Raw genomic sequence first — 17321 nt, 5'->3', positions numbered from 1 at the left:
AGTATAGCCATGGCATAATGGAGGTTCTAAAACAGCTCTTTTTAATTAATAATTTTTCAGAGGATTTTATATACCAACACAAATTCTGAATGGATTGTAGAGTCATATGCTAAACATCAAATCACAAAAAACAAGCAGATCCCGCTACAAAAAACCAGAAGTGACTATTCTCTAGCTCTCTGGGTGGAGATGATTTTCTACGCTTAAAAGCAATGGAAAGAATTTCAGAGAAGATTGATAGATTTGATTCTGAAAGAATATAAAACTGTGTATTAAAAAAGCTAAAGACAAAAAACTTTATGCAACAACTATGACAAATGTTAATATTTTTAAATATACAAAGAGCCAATACAAACCGAGGACAGAGTCTAACTTGGCAAAGAAGAAATAAGACAAAGCACAACAGGAAATGCATTTGAGAAAACATTCAGCCACACCAAACATCAAAATTTAAAACCAGATAACATTTATTCTCTTATCAAATTAATAAAATTGTGATACATATATATACACTCACATATACACATAATGCATGCACAGAAACATATATCTCCATATAATATGCATACACACTTGCAAATATATACAGTATCCAGTCACTGTTAGCTAAAGTGAAAGAGAGATGCTTCTATACTGGTAGAAGAAATGAAAAACTTTCTGTAAATCAATGTGGTAGTGCCTCAATAGCTTTAAAAACATTAATACCATTTGATTCATTAATTCTAAATCCAGAAATTATATCTAAACTTTACGATTTTAACAAATAGAAAAGACATAGAAGAAAACCTGGAAGGAAATATGCCAATGTTGACAGTGGCTGCTAGAGGTAATTTATTCTCTTCTCCTTTTTCTTTATAATTTAACTTTTCTACAGTGAGTACATACGACTTCGGGTCTTAACTCAAAGCACCATAAGTTCTCGGATGATTATCACCAGCATATTTACTGATATTAGGATTGTGTGTTTGCCTATACTGGTTTGCAGGAGTTCAGAGGCTCAATAGCCATTATTTTAGGGGCAGGGGGTATTAAATTACTTTATTTGAAGGAATGGTGCAAATGAAAGAACTTGGTGGGTGTTGGTACAGCTTCTAGAAAAGGTAAAGGCAAATACAACATGCATGCCCTGCCGTGGTGATCCTGGATGTCACTCCCGTGGCTTTGGAGAAGCCGGCCTAAGGCTAGGCTTGCCTCATCACTGTTTCCCAGGGTGTGCTTGTCAAAGAGGCATCTGCCAAGCCAGGTTCCGGGGCTACCATCTTGCACAAGTTGGTTACACAGTCATCCAGTTCCCTGGTGGATTTCACCTGCTCATTCAGGTTCTGCGTCTTAATGAAGTCACATAACAGGGACACTTTTTCCAAGTGTCATGCACACTCTGTTGCATTCAGCCCACTCTCCCAATTGTCACGTTCTTGTTTCCTGACATCCTGAAAGCAGATCCTGCTACCTCGTTGATCCTGCAACTCCATGTTTCTCAGCATATTCCCTATCCTCATGGATGGGTGAAGGAAATATTTGGCAAAGTTCTTCCACGCCACTTTATTGTGGTCAAGGTAGTAAGACAGCCAGAGGTGGAAGAGGATTAAGGCTCCAGCAGTTGACTTGGAGGTTGATGGCGGCCTCCACTCCGGGCTGTCATCTGGCACCAATGTGACAGGGATGTGGTCGTCCCAGCAGATGGCTGAGAGGAGGCAGCGGGGGGCCTGTGAGGAGGTGGTGAGGGCTGGTTGGGAGGGGCTGGACGAGGGGGATGACCACCGGGGTTGAAGCAGAAGACTGCGACAACTTTGGGAAGACGTCTGGCCTCAATGGCTATTTTCTCTATTTAGTTTTCTTTTATTTTCTCTGTCTTTATTTATTTATTTATTTTTGAGTCATAGTTTGGGTTTAGTCCACTGTGCCAATCTACTAGTATGTTTGAAGGGAATACTCCTAAACATGTGGATTTTTTTTTTTTTTTTTTTTTCTAGGGCTGGGTCAATGTCATTCCATAGAAGAGTTCAGTCTTCTTTGGAAAGACACTTGCTAAGAAAATAAAACAGAAAACCCATTCGCTTTCTCCTTTGGGATTCCAGATTTAAAGCCTGGTGAATGTATGTCTGGCAATTAGCTGAATCTTTAAATAGTAGTCCTGAGAATCCAGCCAGTTTAAAAGAAAACAAAAGCCTGTTTTCACAAATACACAATGGTTCAATCAGGAGATAATAACATCTAATGAACAGGTAGGAAATTGCCACTAGGATCTCAGCATTCATTTACCATTTATTCCTTTACATTTAACAAAAGTGAGTTATTTTTAAACAGCCGATCAAAAGATGCACTTGATAGATTTTGGAAAGCAAATATCATCCCCTTTTCTCCTACCTGGACCACCAAGGGCTTCACTCTCCTTATTTTCTGCCTCAATTTCTTTCAGTACTTCGCTTAGGGCTTCCCACTTAGGGTTGCTTTCTAGGACCAGTTCCTTTTGTGTTTCTACATAGAAATAAAAGGTAACTTCATTGTATATGATCACATTCATCCATAAAGTATTCCAAAGACTTTTAAACAGATAGCACAAGCATAAACCCTGAGCATTTTCCATGGTGCTAGATGGAAATCTGCCTTTTTGAAAAAGGACTTAACGAAAGAAGAAAATATACTTTGAACCCACATTAATGTAGGTGTCATAAAGCTTCAATAGAAAGTTCTATGCCTGGTCACCAATAAAAGATGATTCTGTGTTAGCCGTCAACTACTACACTCTCCATAAGCTGCTACAGATAATAAAAGAATCAATACAGAAGAGCAGTGTTTACATCTGAAATCCACATGATTTTCACAATCCAGAACACAGACAGGATTAGGCAACAATCAAACGCATTGTTAATATATTTAATTAAGTTTTGAAACAGACCTTTGAACTAGGCAGGAAGCAAGTATGACCCTTATCTCATGTCTTCAAAAACCAGCAAAGATTTATGATACCTTCTAGATGGGCTTTGGAATAAAATCCATATTTGCCTCATTCTAGAATGATATTTATATTCTTTAAAAGTTAAAACTGATGTTAAAAAGTTCCACTAAGACTTTAAGTGCCAAAAATTCTTTTGAAGTTAAAAATAAAACTTACATCAATCTATAGTTCCCTTGAGGCAGTAAGGATAGCCTTGATTGGAACTTGGCATTTGTTATTTGGAATTCCCTGACAATGGATTTTGAAACCTGACAGGACAAGTACTTTAAGTACTTTTAACATACGTTACATGTGTTACATTTAACATACCTACATGTATTTTCACAGTTGAAGGAAATTTTAAATTACACTTTAAACACACACTTTACTTACACATAACATATACTTCAACATTTCCACACCAAGTGCTTAAGTAAAAGTACAATTAAAGACTTAAGTCGACAGGATACCTTGCTCTTCTTTAATCTTCATGTTTTCAGACATTTTGCTTCTTTTACTCATTTTGGAGTCTGGAACATTATAAACCCTGGCTCGAGCATTTATAAACATTGAGGTACTAGAGTCAAGAAACAGCCAACCTAGTATGAAAAGGGGGAAAAAAAGTGTCTTCAATTTACAGTTAATTTAAAATAGTCTCTGATGATCACACAATCTACTCATATACTTGGTCACCACCTTGGTTTCTTACCAACCACAACCTTCCCTTCTATTGGATCTCTTTTGGGTTAGACAATGGTTTTCAAAGTGTGGTTCCCAGACTCTGGGGGGGGTTCCCGAGACTCTTTCAGGGGTTGGTTCTGCGATATCGAAACTATTTCCATAATAATACTAAGACATTATTTGCCTTTTTCCTCTGTGTTGATACTGCCAGTGAAGGTGCAAAAGCACCAGTGGGTGACACTGCTAGTAGCTTAGCACGAAATCAAGGCAGTGTATTCTTCACTGCCATGTACTTGCAGGTTAAAACAAAAGCCAGGTTCACTTAAGAATGTCCCTGATGCACTAAAAATTATTAATTGTATTAAATCTTACTTGAGTATACATCTTTTTAATATTCTGTGTGATGAAATGGGCAACAAGGCACTTCTGCTGTATACAAAGTGTACCGGTTTGTATATATTATGCATCTTTGATGCAATCTTGTGGGGCAGACATATTAGTGGGGATTAAGCTGGAACATTTGGATTGGGTTGTTTCCATGGAAATGCACCCCACCCAACTGTGGGTGATAACTCTAATTGGATAATTTCCATGGAGGTGTTACCCTGCCCATTCAGGGTGGGTCTAAATTAAATCACTGGAGCCATATAAATGAGCTGACAAACAGAAGGAAATCAGTGCAGCTATGAGTGACATTTTGAAGAGTAGCTGAGAGTGACATTTTGAAGAGGCGCTACAGCCAAGAGGGACACTTTGAAGAATGCACAGAAGCTGAGAGAGTAGCTGCAGATGAGACAGTTTGAAGATGGCTGTTGAAAGCAGACTTTTGTTCCAGAGAAGCTAAGAGAAGACAAATGCCCCAAGAGCAACTGAGAGTGACATTTTTGAGGAACTGCAGCCTAGAGAGGAATGTCCTGGGAGAAAGCCATTTTGAACCCAGAACTTTGGAGCAGATGCCAGCCACTTGCCTTCCCAGCTAACAGAGGTTTTCTGGACGCCATTGGCCATCCTCCAGTGAAGGTACCTGATTGTTGATGTGTTACCTTGGACACTTTATGGCCTAAAGACTGTAACTGTGTAAACCAATAAACCCCCTTTATAAAAGCCAATCCATCTCTGGTGTTTTGCATCCCAGCAGCATTAGCAAACTAGAACACAAAGTATAATGGTTGACTTGAGGAAAAGTGCTTGTGGGACTGTCCGAATTGTGCTGAACTAGCCTCTATTTCATGGAATGCTGTTCTTACATGAATGAACAACTGAAAGAAAAACCATGCTCATTCTCAGACTTTGGCATTTGACAATTGTTTTCCTGAAAATGAACAAACTGAGCATTTCACTTCAAGGGAAAAAACTGACAGTATTTGTTGCCAATAATAAAACCTAGTTTTCATAGGCAAAATTGAATTTTGGAAAAGTCATCTCCCCCACCGTGAGCTTGGCAGCGTCCCAATATTTAAAGACTTTTCTGGTAAGATTTGTGGTGATACTGACACGTGATTTTTTATGAAATGATTTTTAATGATATGTGTCAACATTTAATTCAGTAAACCAATATCCTTTTGATATCACATTACAAAATTGTACAAGATAGACTAATGGCTTTTAACAGAATAGAATATGAAAAGTTCATTTATATGCTTTCAGATTCCACAGTGCAACTAATCTTTTAAGAAATCTGTCAATGTTTGGCATTGTATCAAAGAATATCTACAATTATCCAAAAAGGCCATTAAAACACTCATCCCTTTCCCAATCACATATATGTGTGAGACCAGATTGTCTTCATATTCTTCAGTCAAAACAACATATCACACCTGATTGAATGCAGAAGCAGATATGAGAATCCAACTATCTTCTATTAGGCCAGACATTAAGAAGATTTGCAAATATGTAAAACAATGACCCTCTTCTCAATAAATTTTCTGCTTTGGTAAGTATATTTGTCATAAAAATGTTATTTTTGTTATGATACAACAAGTTGACTATTACTACTTTAAAAGGAATAAACATTTTTTAAATGTCTGTTTTATTTTCTAATATGATAAATTCAATCTATGTAATCCATATAAACCAAATCTTGTTGGGCCCTCAAAAATCTTATGAGTGTGAAGGGGACCAAAAGTTCAGAACCACTAGGCCAGATGAGTCCTTCTTACTATGATTTCCCTACAGATCTCCTCTTCTCTTCAGTTGTTGGCACCCATGATGGTTATTAACCATCCAGTTGTTCGGTTAAACTGGCCTAGTTGTGACTGGGGAGGTATTTCGTAGATGCGATTAGCATCTGCAATCAGTTGACCTTATGTAAAGGAGGTCTTGAGAGCAGGCACCAAGGCTTCCAAAGGTCACAGAATTCTGCCTCAACACTACACCCTGCACTCCTTCCTGAGTTTCCAGCCTAAGGAATTTGGACTCAAGAATTCAATGTGACTCTCGCCAGAATTTCCAGCCTCCCACCTGCCCTATAAATTCAGACTTCCAGGCCTCACAATTGCACGAGCCAATTCCTTATAATAAATCTCTTATTTTATATATGTACACACATACACATACACACACATTTCCTGTTGCACTGTGTGCCAGTTTGAATGTACTGTGTCCCCCAAATGCCATTATCTTTGTGTCTTGTGTGGGGCAGACCCTTGGGTGCTGGTTGGATTTGCTTGGAGTGTGCCCCACCCAGCTGTCGGAGATAATTTTGATGAGATGTTCCCATGGAGGTGTGGCCCCACCCATTCGGGGTGGGCCTTGATCGGTGGAGCTATATAAATGAGCTGACTCAAAGAGAGAAAAGAGAGTGCAGCTGGGAGTGATGTTTTGAAGAGGAGCAAGCTTGCTAGAGAGGAACGTCCTGGGAGAAAGCCGTTTTGAGGCCGGAGCTTTGGAGCAGATGCCAGCTGCCTTCCTAGCTAACAGAGGTTTCCGGAGGCCATTGGCCATCCTCCGGTGAGGGTACCCGATTGCTGATGTGTTACCTTGGACGCTTTGTGGCCTTAAGACTGTAATTGTGTTGTGAAATAAACCCCCATTTTATAAAAGCCTATCCATCTCTGGTGTTTTGCATTCTGCAGCATTAGCAAACTAGGACACACTGTTTCTCTGGAGAACCCTGATACAGCACTCTAGCTGTTAAAGCCCCATACTCCCTTGCTGTTTCTTTGGGGAAAACAAACTTCAAGTTCTTAACAACAAAACTTCCAGAATGCAAATTGTTCCTAAATTGGGGACTGCCTATACTACACAATCTTTTCTGGAAATCAAATTGCCATGAATGGGTATGAACATTCATTATTACGCAATACAGCAGTTAAGTCGAAGGAAACATTAGCTATCAATAAATTCTCCATCCTTGTGCTATGAACATAAAAAACATCATCGGAAATCTTAGTGTAGAACACGTAGTTGTATGTAGCATTTCCGCACCTGGATTTCCCAACAAAATCCAACACTTTATTCAACTGGCTCTTGGAATAATATTTGAATTTTTATCTCCCACCTGAATTCTGGCCAAAAGCCTTCTCAGTTGCTCTCAAAGATTCCAGAAGTTTAAGAAATGTGACACAATCATACTGAGAGAGATACTGCAGCAAAGTTCGTAAAATCTTCAGATCTTGAACCAGGGATTTAGTTTTGGCTCCAAGCTGGTGCCACAAAGGATCGAGATAATGGCGGATTGTCTAAAACAAGAATATGATTTGGCATTGATAATATATGTTCAACATAGCTTTCCTCAGTACAAATTACACTGTCAAAAAAACTTATCCCCCAAGGAAGGACAGAAAAGTTCAGTTCCTTAGATTCTAATAAAAATGTTTAATTTCTCACATATAAAGCAAGGTGTCTTATTGCTTGAATCTTTTATCATCAGATAGTGTCAATTCATAATTATCAATATTTACAATATTAGTCAGGAAAAAAAAGGCCAGATAACATAATTATTTGCTTTTATGAACAGAGCCAAAAGCATGTAGCTCAGACACATTCAACTTCTGCCAGGTTTGTCTCTGACTCTCTTCTAGATGGATAAAAATGTGGGCTCGAGTTGGACCATGGGCAGAAAGCATAAGCCAGATAAATGACACAGTAGCCAATTAAATAAAAATGCACCTTAACTTATATTATTTTTAAAGTGTGCTACATGGGTGGGAAAATATTTGTTAAATTAAATATTGACTTAAGTTTTAATAGTTTTGAGCCCCCAAAAGATCCCTAAAACAAAGTATAGTTTTATGTATATAGTAAGCAGGTATCTAAACATCCACAGCTATACATATACCTTGGTGCTGGGTACACACATATTTCCTTCACAACCTGGTTCTCTAACTAAAAAGGATACTATTTGTAGCAAGATATGAAACCATGGTATCTTATCCAACAAATTTAACATTGAGCAAGAGGAATATTTGGATTATCATAAATATTCACTGTGAAATTGAAAGGATAGACTAGACAACAGGTAGTTACTGGGGCTGTCCTGGCCAAATGGGGGCATATAACTAATAGGCCTTTTTTATAAGATAATCAGCAAACAAAAGCTTACATTTTCTAATAAGGTGAAAATTATATCCATATTCAAATTTGGTTGCTCAAATACCTAAAACAATGCTTTGACTTTTACTAGCCAGGGGATGATAAATGACACTTTAATGAAAAAAGGTATTAAGTTCCATTTTGTTTTTCTGGGAACACAGTCATTCTATTAAAAGAATGTGAAGCTTTTTTTGTTGTTGTTGTTATAATCAAGAACTAAAGTATAATAAACTTAAAGCACAGAGGAATAGAGTACATGAAATTAATTTTATGTATCAACATTTTACAGTGAGCTGACTTTTTTGAAGAAATCAATAGCCTGGATGAGAGGAATGAGAAGTTAAAGTTTTCTTTTTTATAATTACTATCATTATTTCCTATGACAAAGAGTTTATTCAGAATTTAAATGATGGGAACTTGTTCAACTGAAATATGAAAAAAATAGCAACCTGGAATTCTTTAAAAGTCAGCATTTTCTGGACTTATGGTTCAATCTTAGACACTTACATCTCTGCATTAATGTTGATTTATGATGAAAAAATTAGTATAAAATTATTTGATCTAAATTCTTACCATTTTCAATTCAGAAAATAATTTTAAGACAGCTTCACATTTCTCAGTAATGAAAATCATCCAAATTATTTTTATTCCAAAAAAGAGATCATAAATTAAAGCATAATTATGAAGTATTCTTATGTAAAACTCTTCTATCTGTAGATATCATTTCAGAGTAAAAAGATTTATCCTTTTCTTACTTACACTTAAAATGGGATATAATCACTTACTATATTATTGCAAAAACAAACTCTAAGCCAATCTACATATTTTACTACAAATTACTTTCCAGTAAACCAAAGAAGCAATACTTTAAATCATTGCCAATTCAACTCTAAAATAACAACAAATTCCTATTAAGAGCATTGACAATATTAAAATAACGTGCATTCTTTAAAATTATAACATAACAAACTGTTAATAAGGAAAAGAAAAAGAGTACCTTGTCAAAAGGCTTTCCAATAGCATTTTCTAACGATAAATCCTCTACTTCAAGTGATGGATTATGGCATTTTAGTTCTTTCAGACATGCATTTAAAATGTCCAGTATAGCGGTCTGTATAGCAAGCATGGCAGGTGTCATGGAAACATGAATCTCCACGACTTCAGGTTTGTGCTGTTCTAAAAATGAGTTGACTGCTACGTGGAACCTAAAGAAAAAATTTTTTCAGATATTTTCTGAGTTTCAACAGCTAAGTAGTTATGGTCTCAGATTAATGCTCTAACAGTTTTGTAAATGCAACTCAGAGACAAACAAAATGGAAAGCAAACTGACAATGCTTCCAAGAACACTTTCAACCTCAATGAATGGAAGTGTTACTCGGATCAGGCAGGGTCAGAAAACCATGTTCTGGGCCAAATCCGGTGCCTGTCTTCCTGAAGAGTCCTACGGGAACTCAGCCGTGCCCATTTGTTTGGGAACTGTCTACAGCTGCTCTTGCTACTTTGGCAGAGCTGAGCCATTGTGACAGAGACCACACTGCCTGCAAAGCTCCAAAAAGTACTACCTGGCCCTTTTTGGCAACTATGTTGACTCCTGAAATAAGGTAAAATCAAGCAACTACCCTTAAGAAAGATACAGAATAACCTAAATACATAGTCGCATAAGCTGCAAAAATATTTGAATATTGAAACCTTATGTTTTTACTAGAAATTTACATAAATTCTTCAAAACCTTCAGGCTTTAGTTCTCTGATGGGTAATTTTCAAAGCAAAGTAGGAGTCTTCAATCTGCAGTCCACCTAAATCTGTGGGTCTCTGTTTTCCTGTGGATTTCACTAAATGTACAAGAATAAAGTGGCTGCCCTTGGATGGATTTGATGGGTTACCAGAAAAATAACTATCAGATCTTTCTCTCCTCTCAAAAGAAGCACAAATACGGTGACCATATATTTATACTTGGATATGCTTGTTATGACCCTGACTAGCATCTATTAAACGCAAAATTAAGTTAACATTCAACCACAGCAGAGCTTCTCAAGAGCAATTTGCCACATAGTGCCACTCACCTCGGCCACAGATACAGCTTCCTTACGAAGAGATTCCTCATCACTCTTTCCACGTGACAAAAACCAGTATCAAAGGCCACTGCGTTGTCTGTGAAAGCTTTAATAAAACCACGCTTGTTTTTCTGGCGGAAGAGCCGCAAGATGAACGCTTCTTGACAAGACTCGATTATTCTGTGAGCCCTATACACCAAGATGCCTGAGGGCAGGGGAAAGTATCACTTCAATTACAGAACAGCCTTGTCCTTTCCAGCTTACTTTCATTCATCCATTCATTAAATACATTTTTCTGGAGTGCCTGCTTGAGGATGGCTGGGCACTGCTCCAGGCTGGGCTGCAGCCATGAACGAAACAGACATAAATCCCTGCACTTAAGGTAAATAATGTAAGGAAAATATTTAGTACGTTAGACGGTGCCAAGTGCTAAGGAGAAAAAATGAATCAGAGAAGGAGAGGAAACAGTGTGAGGGGTGGAGACGTGTCATTTTAGGAGGTACGGGGTCAATGACCAAGGTGCACGATTGAAGGCACGATGGAGATGAGGCCACGAGCCTGGGAACACGCAGCCAGCAGAGCTCCAGGCTGAGGGAACAGTAAGATCACAGCCTTGGGCCTTTTTCTTCAGTGACTTTCTAAAAGCCATGTGTGTTACTAATTCTCTTTTATAAATATATACATCATATGTGGACTACAGAAAATGGTTGTATTTTAGAAGTCTGGGCAACATCAACATTACCTATTAGATTAATTCAATTTTCAAAATCAGTATTTGATTGGGAAGTAAATTATTCCACTTAAAATAAAAACATCTAATAAATATATTTAATATAGCTCTTTTTTTAAGGACGGGGGTAATGATACCTCCGAATCATTAAAATAAGGACAATTACAAATAAGTCTCCTTACTTAAAAAATGAGAGTACTGGACCAGATATACTCAATAAATGTCTGTCCATGTTTGTTGGTGAACAACATACTTTTTGCCCTCAAAGAGCGTACAGTCTAGGGAGAGAAACATATATATATATATATATGCCATTCTGATACAGTGTGATTAGTGAGAAGTTAGGGGAATATATGTGATGCTATAAGGGGGCACAAGCATTACTCCTGGATCAAACACTCAGTTATTCCATGACGAAGATGCTTAGACTTTTAGACCTAAATCAAGCCTGTTACCTTATATAGATTTGCTATAAATGTACTTGCACATGTTCTCTCCAGTAATCATCACTCTGAAGGTCTGGAAGATGCTACTAACAGTGATTTATGACCCCTTCTAGTAGCTCAATAAACTCAATTCAGATTTACTAATTTGGCATTTAAATTGGGGATCAAGATGGGTGGAGCAAAAATTTATTCCAGCTAAGCAAATTATTTTTTAAATATGGTAATTAATGTCATTTAGGAATTTATAGACAAAAGATTTTCAGTAACACACAATACATGTACATAACTAATTTACTACTCAAAAATGTCTTTATCTGGTAGGTGGGTTTTCTAAAGACTCTACTGGGCCATACTTTGTTAGCCTGGATTGAAATATTTCAGAAAATTAAAGATAATAAAAATAGATTTCTAAAAAAAAAAAAAAAATGAGCCTCAATTTAAGAAAGTGTGCTCCAAACTGTCAAGTCAGTTTTATAATAGACTTCTAAAGAAAAAGTGAACCTCAATTTAAGAAAATTTATGGTTCAAAAATATGTGGTCCCAGAAAGAGGAAGGAGAAGAGAACTAACACTATATCCCAGGCATGGGGTTAGGTACTTTTATAGATTTTACTTCATTTAGTCCTCACAATAATTCTTCGGGGCAGGTATTACTACAGACCAAGAAAGGGAAGTGAGTTGACCAGGGTCATCCAGAGAGAAAGTGGGAGAAAAGAGATTCCAAATCACATGTCTATGTTCTTCCTACTGAACACTATCTCAGGGCTCTCCCTTTTTAAAAAAATAAAAATAAAAACAATACAAACAGGTTAGGTTTCTGGGGTGGTTTTAGTCCCACAAAAGCCTACTTAAATGTTTATGCTCCCACAACATTCTGTATCTCATACTGTACTGCCATTTCGTCTTTATCTGTCTCCCCCACTGAACTGCTTGGGGTCATAACAGCCTAACAATAAGAAGCAATCGTAGAATACTATGTACCATGTGTGTATTTCACATGTATTATCTCATTTCACTCTCACAATCATCTTGGAAGGAAGGTACTATTGCTGTCCATTTGACAGATGAGTAAACTGAGGTATAGAGATATTAAATAACTTGCCCAAAGCCACATGGCTGGTAAATGGTGAAGGTGAGCTCACACCCCGAAGCAGTCTAACTCAAGAGTTCACCACTGTTTCGTTCTTTCTATCTTCAGCACCCACCACATTCCTGCCAAACAAGGGACCCTTAGTAAATGTCTGTTGAACGGATACAGAGCTGAATTATAGCAATGGGCATACAAATCTAACATGTGACTTGCAACTTTTTTTTTCATTTCCAAGAAAACATCTTCCAAGTTCTTGCTGGAGATGTCAGAATCAGTTTTAGCAAAGAAAGCATCCTCTTCTCCTGCTCTTTTCCAAGTATGATCTGGGCAGGTATTTATGGAATTCTCTCACTATTTAGGAGTTCTGGTTGGCAGGGATACCTAGGGTGGGGTGTGGAGCTGGTAATACTTGGGTGGTGACAGGGGACAAGCTGGGGTTAGGGGTATCCAGTAGCTTCTGGAGGGTTCCGTGATCCAGGATGGCTCTTTAGCCTACAAGAGCTTTGATGACAGGGAAGTATGATTCCACAGGATTGGGACTTTGAAGGAATTCACTGTTGACATTAATTTGCATTCCATTGATCCAAGCAGCAGTAGTTCCGGCTTCATTAATGGTTGAGACTTTATCAGAAATGGGAATGGTATTCTGAAATTTTAATTAAGGAACTATCTATAAGCTATACTTTGGACACTTCATTAATTCATACTGCTCTCTACCAGCTTAGGCCAAGTCACAGAGTAATACTGACATCTAGTGGTGGTTTTAATACAAGTGTTTTTTATTTATCAACAAAAACAAGAAAACAAATCTAAGATTTTAAAGAAATCAGCAAAAAACACTTTATACTATAACAAAATTTCTGGTTATAAAAATCCAATTTATTATTATTATTTTTGCTATCATTTATTAAGCATATGTGTGCACAATGCTAAGCAATTCATTCATCTTATCACTTAATTCTTATAACTCAATGAGGTACTATTTTCTTGATTTAAGAAATGAGAAAATTAAGGCTCATGAACATTAAATAACCTACTGGTAAGCAGTGGAGTTAGCATTCAAAGTCAGGTGCATCTGACTGCCAGACCCATGCCACAGTTTACAACAATCATAAATATTGTAAAAGTATACCATGAGGTTTCCTCGACCGGTTCACTGTGAACCATAAAATACATTTCTTCATACATTTATTCACTAGATATTTCCTGGGGGTCTTCTAGGTTCAGGGCAATACACAGATACATGGGAGATATGGCTGAATTTCACACTCTCTCTGCCCTCCAGAAGTTCATTAAAGATCACAATTTATCCATCTGTTTGTTCATCCAACAAATATGTGTTTTGTGCCTACTAAGTTCTAGTTACTTAGCCTGGGATAAACAATCAACAGGTCCCTCTTTATGCTCAAGAAGCTTGTTATCTAGTGAGCTAGACGGACAAACTCGCAAATATAATGCAGTTGTATGTGTGCTCTGACTGGCAAGACACCAGGGGTCCAGAGGCAAGGCCTCTAAATTAGCTCCGGGGAAATCAGAAAAGGTTTCCCAAAGGATGCATAAGAATGAAAAATAACTCCTCCTCTACATTAATTCTAGCTAAAATTAAATCATTCTTTGCCAAGTCATTAAGCAACTACTTGGTTTAATTTCACATCATGGGAAAAACACTCTTTAAAGAGGCAAGTCAAGTATTTTAGGATATAAAGGATATTTATATATATTTCAATTTGATTAGTTTCTAAAAGCAAATGCCAGTTAGTTCCTAAGTACTGAATCTGAGCCTAGGAAACAAGGAAAAGTCAATCTTATTCAGACAGCAAATATTTATCGAGTGTACAATGACTCTGGTATTATTCTGAAACATGGGAGCATGATGTTGAATAAAAAGACAGTGCAGCCCACAAAGAGGGTCTACTTTAGAGTTTAGCAGAAGAGACAGATGCATAATTTGTACATATTTATATACAAATGACAAGGTTACAGATTCTTACCAGTAATCAAATCCGATGGTATCCTATCAGTCAAGAAATCGACCACAAGTATTCGACTTGTTGCAAATATAATACCGCCCTGCGTGTAAACCTCATAGCGACTGTTACTTGGGATCTCATTTGTTACTCGGCGAGGGAGGTGTTCAACGCCTTCAATCTTCAGCTGGTTGATAAAATACTCCTAAACCAAACCAAACTTGATTAGTAAGCTGTATAACGCAGGGCAGTTTTACTAGGCGTCAGGAATTAAAATAAGGTACTACTACCTTTCTCAGAGATAATGAACATAACATGAATATACAAACTAAGCTACTACTTTATGTCGTTCATCCAACCAGTCCAGGATATAACCAGGATTTTCTGTTTTTGTTGTCGGATTTACAGTAAGGAATTGCTGCACTTATTAGCATGCTAGGGACTTTTTAAACCCTGGGTAAAAAGATTTCTGCTACCTAGAAAATACTTCCCCACCAAAGCCAGGCTGAGTGTATTGTTTGAGAAGAAACAAGGGGACCCCTTTCCCAGACGTTGCTTAGATTATCAGGTCTGTCCCCCACCATGCAAGAGCAGGCTTCATAATGTCTTTAGGCCCCTCACACCTTCAGTTCGAAAGCCCCTTTCCTGGGCACATGTGTTGTGGTGGACCCTTTTCTAAGACCTGGGGAAAGACGGATAAGCCTCAAGGAGTTTGTGGTCACTCTTAGCAGACATTTTCTTCCGGGTCACCTACTCTATCTAAGGGATCATCAGAGTTGTCAAACCAGGCTCTATCACCCCCCTATACCCTTCAACACAGGCGTCTCCTTCCTCTTCCAGGCTCCCCCACTGTCCTTAATCCCAGTTACTCTCCCCCAGTATCCTCAGCTTCCGGCTCCCTTCCATTCTGACCCTGTGCCCTCCTTCCCACAGCCTTGGTGAACCCCCATTCTCCTCAGGAACCCCTCTTTGCCACTGGGGTCTTCTCTGCCTCGGCGTCTCCTTTCATGTTTCCCCCTCGCCCTCAGAGACCCCCTCCTTTTCCATCATTATTCCCTTTCAGGGATCTCAATCCTTTGCCCCCAGCAACAGCCTCAATATCCAACCTCGCGATCCCCCATTACAACTATCTGTACCCTCCTCCAGCCACCCCTCCTCTCCGACCCCTACCCCCAGCCTCCTCAAAGGACTCCCCTACTTCTCTCAGAGCCCCTCCATCCCCCTCGGTGCCCTCGCATCCGTGACAGGGACCTGCATCCCCTCGGGGCCTCACATCCACGCCCCGACCCGCACCGGCTCAGAAAGCCCCCTAAAGCCCTCGGGGTCCCCTCGCTTCCCCGCCGCCGGCGGCCGCACCTCCTCGGCGGGCTGCGTGTTGAGCACGAGCACCAGGCACGCCGGGTGGCAGTGCAGCCGGAGAAAGTGGTAGAGGAGCCGGTCCGCGCCGAGCCCGCGGGCGCACACTACCAGCCCGTCCGTGTCGAGCAGTTCCAGCACCAGCTGCCGTTCATATTCCAGCAGTGGAGCCATAGCCAGCGGTCTAGCCGGCAGTCCCGGCTCCATGCATGTCCTTCCGGGGCCGCGGCCGAACATAGCCGAAGAGAGCCGAGTTCGAGACGAGCGTCTCCGAAGGGAGCCGAAGAGGAGCCGAGCCTGAGACGAGCGTGGGCCGAAGATAGCCGAAGAGAGCCGAGTCCAAGAAGACCGGCTCTCACCTAAGGAAGCCGAAGAGAGCCGAGCCTGAGACGAGCGTCTTCCGATGACAACTGAAGAGATCCGGGCCAAGAAGACTAGAGCCCGCCGAAGGACGTCGGAGAGGGCCGAATCCGAGACGAACGTGGGCCGAACGCAGCCGAAGAGAAGCCGGGAGGAGCCGAAGATTCGTAGAGTCACCTGGAGAACTGTGTGCTCTGCGCCTCTGTCCTCTCCAGGTCTAGGGCTCCGTCTCCAAGCCGTCGGGATTCTGCATCCTTCAGTCTGAGAATCGGGGCGGCTTTACCCTAGAACCAGAACACAAGCTATGAAAAAGCAAGGAAGGGGGATATTAAGCCTAAAGACCTCAGTTTCCCCAAACCGACAATTGTAAAAGTTACTTTTAAATCTCCCCAGTACGCCTGCGGTTAGGAGCACCTGGTTCCCAGGGTGAGGTTTAGTCTTTACTTTTGCATCTGGCCCACCTTCCCCCCTTAAATTTTTTTTTTTTAATATAAGCAAAATAATTTTCTAATTTCAGGCTCTTGCTTTCCTTACAGTAAGCAGTTTTAGAGTCTCAACCAGGCGTCTCCGCAGCAGCCGCGTCCTGCCTTCCACTAGAGGGACACCTTGGGCAGTAGTTGTAGCTAAAAATGCCTGTTTAACTAAAAGAATTGTGTCGAAATCCCTTTTCCCCCAGATTTTTCATTCTCGTTGCAAAAGTAATGCATGCTCGTTGTTGGAAAACAAAATGTAAGTAAGTAAAAATAAAAATAATTTATTATTCCATCGCCAAGAAATAACCACTATTATCATGAAATTTATACTTTTACTTTTTGTCTATCTCATACACATTTTCTCTCCCCACAGAGTTCTCCTACCACCTGAGATAAATGACCTTGATTTAATGTAAGCCCCCAAGTTTAACGTTTGGCAAGCCTCCAAACGTGTTATTTAATATTCTTTTACAAAGTCCCTTTAAATGGAAACAAAATGTGGTATATACATACATACATACAGTGGAATATTATTCAGCCTCATGAAGAAATGAAGTCCTGATGCACGCAACAACATGGATGAACCTTGAAGACATTATGTTGAGTGAAATAAGCCACACACAAAAGGACTAACATTGTTTGATTTCACATGTATGAAATAATTAAAATACACAGATTCATAGAGTCAGAAGTT

General features: G+C 39.3%; 1 protein-coding gene across 2 annotated transcripts in view; it reads right to left on the bottom strand.

Annotated features, from left to right (window-relative positions):
• Positions 1–16013, bottom strand: part of ERCC4 (ERCC excision repair 4, endonuclease catalytic subunit) — a 40036-nt gene extending 24023 nt beyond the window's left edge. Inside the window, exons 1-7 of one of the 2 annotated variants that reach the window (XM_037815253.1) lie at positions 15795–16013; positions 14463–14643; positions 10216–10411; positions 9150–9357; positions 7119–7299; positions 3409–3537; positions 2368–2478 (exon numbers count right to left, since the gene is read on the bottom strand). In XM_037815253.1, coding sequence (XP_037671181.1) covers positions 2368–2478; positions 3409–3537; positions 7119–7299; positions 9150–9357; positions 10216–10411; positions 14463–14643; positions 15795–16001 — 1213 coding nt within the window. In that variant the 5' untranslated portion in view covers positions 16002–16013. The remainder of the gene's footprint in view (positions 1–2367; positions 2479–3408; positions 3538–7118; positions 7300–9149; positions 9358–10215; positions 10412–14462; positions 14644–15794) is intronic. The other variant, XM_037815254.1, reaches the window with a different exon arrangement.
• Positions 16014–17321: the final 1308 nt, after the last annotated feature.

Source organism: Choloepus didactylus, chromosome 21 (genome assembly GCF_015220235.1).
Source record: "Choloepus didactylus isolate mChoDid1 chromosome 21, mChoDid1.pri, whole genome shotgun sequence".
In the NCBI taxonomy this organism is placed as follows: Eukaryota; Metazoa; Chordata; class Mammalia; order Pilosa; family Megalonychidae; genus Choloepus; species Choloepus didactylus.
Note: the sequence above shows the minus strand (reverse complement) of the source record. Positions and strands in the feature narration are given on the sequence as shown.